Here is a 2,063-nt window from a genome sequence, read left to right as displayed (position 1 = left end):
GATAATAAGTTATTAGCGGTACTGCATTTTAATTTTAGAAAGCGCAAATCCGCTCATGAATTATAAAAATCAGTAAGTCCGCTAAAGTGCAAATGAAATCTTTAGGTCCGCAATTAATGGATTTGCACTTTAGCGGGCTGGTGCCCACCACTGTTGCCCAGAGTATTTATTTAATTCTTTTGGTAGTTTATTGCGATGTACAGTACGTCATCATGGAAACTCGAAAAGCACACTTTTGCACAAAAGCACAAAGTCCATCTTGTCTCCTTTATTTTCCACAGTTCAGCCTCTCTAACAGTTTTTCTTGTATTTGTGGATGTTTGTTGCTGCAGCGACATCACAGCCTGGTGGCGCAGAGGGAGAGCTTGTTGGAGTCCCTCAGAGACCTGATGAAGACCAAGGAGACRACGAAGAGCTCGCAGTAGGACGAGACGCACACTTCATCAGACCTGAAGCCTTTTAAACGAGATGTTTTAATCTGTGGTGTCTTTACCAGGAGGACAGGAGACACGGCGAAGACCGCCAGGACGAAGACGGGAGAGGAAGAGGAGCAGGAGGAGGAGGAGGAGGAGGAGGAGGTCGGCCCGAAGAAAAGAGACGAACAGAAGACTCGGATGAATGACAAAACTGAGATGAAAGAAGGCGGTGGAAAAATGTCCACCGGAAAGACAGAAAGGGACGAACGGAGGACGGAAAGAGACGCAAAAATCAGAAAAACAGAGACAATAAAAGACAGCAGTAAGAGGGACAAAGAGGAGCGCAGAGTGTCCAACCAGAGGACGACTTCAGACAGAGTGTCCAACCAGAGGACGACTTCAGAGAGAGTGTCCAACCAGAGGACGACTTCAGANACGACTTCAGAGAGAGTGTCCAACCAGAGGACGACTTCAGACAGAGTGTCCAACCAGAGGACGACTTCAGAGAGAAGACGAGCAGAGGCCAAGGATGGACAGAAGACAAACAAAGACCAGATGCTCTCCAGGAAGTCGTCAGAGACAAAACGTGTTGAGCAGAGGACAGGGAAGACACGAGGATTGTTGGAGAAGGCTAGAGAAAGCAGGGGAGACAGGGAGGACAACCAAAAGACAGCAGCAGAGGTGAAAAAAGACGGAGAGAGGATGGAGAGAACAAGTAAACTAACAGCTAAAACTAAAGAGGAGAAAAGAAGAACCAGAGGCTCGATGGCAGAGAAGGATGGAGGAGAGAGGACGGAAAAAGACAAGAAAACACAGGAAGACAAAGACCAACAGAAGACAGAGGAAAAGACGAGAAGTGAAGAAACGAAAGAGAAGAAAGAAGACGAGAAGAACGTTGAAACGAAGGAGCAGAAAGACGAGAGGAAAATAATCGGAAAGATCGTGAAAGCTGGTCAGGGGACGAAGATCCACGTCAAGACCATGATGGGAGGGACCATGTCCGCAGAGGAGGACAAGAAGAGGGAGGACAGTTCAAACAAAAAAGAAAAGGGGACAAAAACGAGTTCGGAGAAAAGAGAGAGCTCCGAGGAGAAAAAGTCCGAGGAGGTTGAGACAAAGAAACGCTCCGAGATGAAGGACAAAAAGGACAAGACGGTTAAAGATGAGCAGAGGAGCAGAGCGGGAGACACGAGAAGAAAAGAGGAGGAGCAGAAACCTGAGGACAGGAAGAAGGATACGCGGGTGGAGAAGACACCGAGGACGCTGAGGAGGAAACCCGACGACGAGATAAAACACCACAAAACGACACCGGGACGGACGGAGGAGACAGACGCTCCGAARAAGAGCRGCGAAGAGACGAGGGCCGAGTCCAGCAGCAGAGAGGAGGACAGAACCGGACCTCTGCAGAACAAGAACTCCTCTGTGATCGACTCCACCCTGCACAGAATCCATGGAGACATCACGATCTCCCTGAAGACGGCAAACCCTGTAAGACACAAACATGTCCTGTACTTCAGAGGACACTAAAGAGGCACGAGGCCCAGTCAGACATTACCAATCAAAATAATTATTCAAAATCTTGGTTTAATTTGTATTGTCTTTGCATTATAACTAAATTAAATACACTTACAATATAAAAGTAAAACT

At 47.4% G+C, this 2,063-nt stretch overlaps 1 protein-coding gene across 1 annotated transcript in view; it reads left to right on the top strand.

The window, feature by feature from the left end:
• Nucleotides 1-2,063, top strand: part of psip1b (PC4 and SFRS1 interacting protein 1b) — a gene marked incomplete at its 5' end in the record, with an annotated part of 21,182 nt that overhangs the window by 8,344 nt on the left and 10,775 nt on the right. The window contains 3 exon segments of the mRNA XM_014030603.1: nt 333-421; nt 497-833; nt 876-1,904. Of these exon segments, the coding sequence (XP_013886057.1) occupies nt 333-421; nt 497-833; nt 876-1,904 (1,455 nt within the window).

The sequence above is a fragment of the Austrofundulus limnaeus genome, unplaced genomic scaffold (genome assembly GCF_001266775.1).
Source record: "Austrofundulus limnaeus strain Quisiro unplaced genomic scaffold, Austrofundulus_limnaeus-1.0 Scaffold1089, whole genome shotgun sequence".
NCBI lineage: Eukaryota > Metazoa > Chordata > Actinopteri > Cyprinodontiformes > Rivulidae > Austrofundulus > Austrofundulus limnaeus.
The sequence above is the reverse complement of the archived record's forward strand: the minus strand, read 5'-3'. Positions and strand labels throughout refer to the sequence as shown.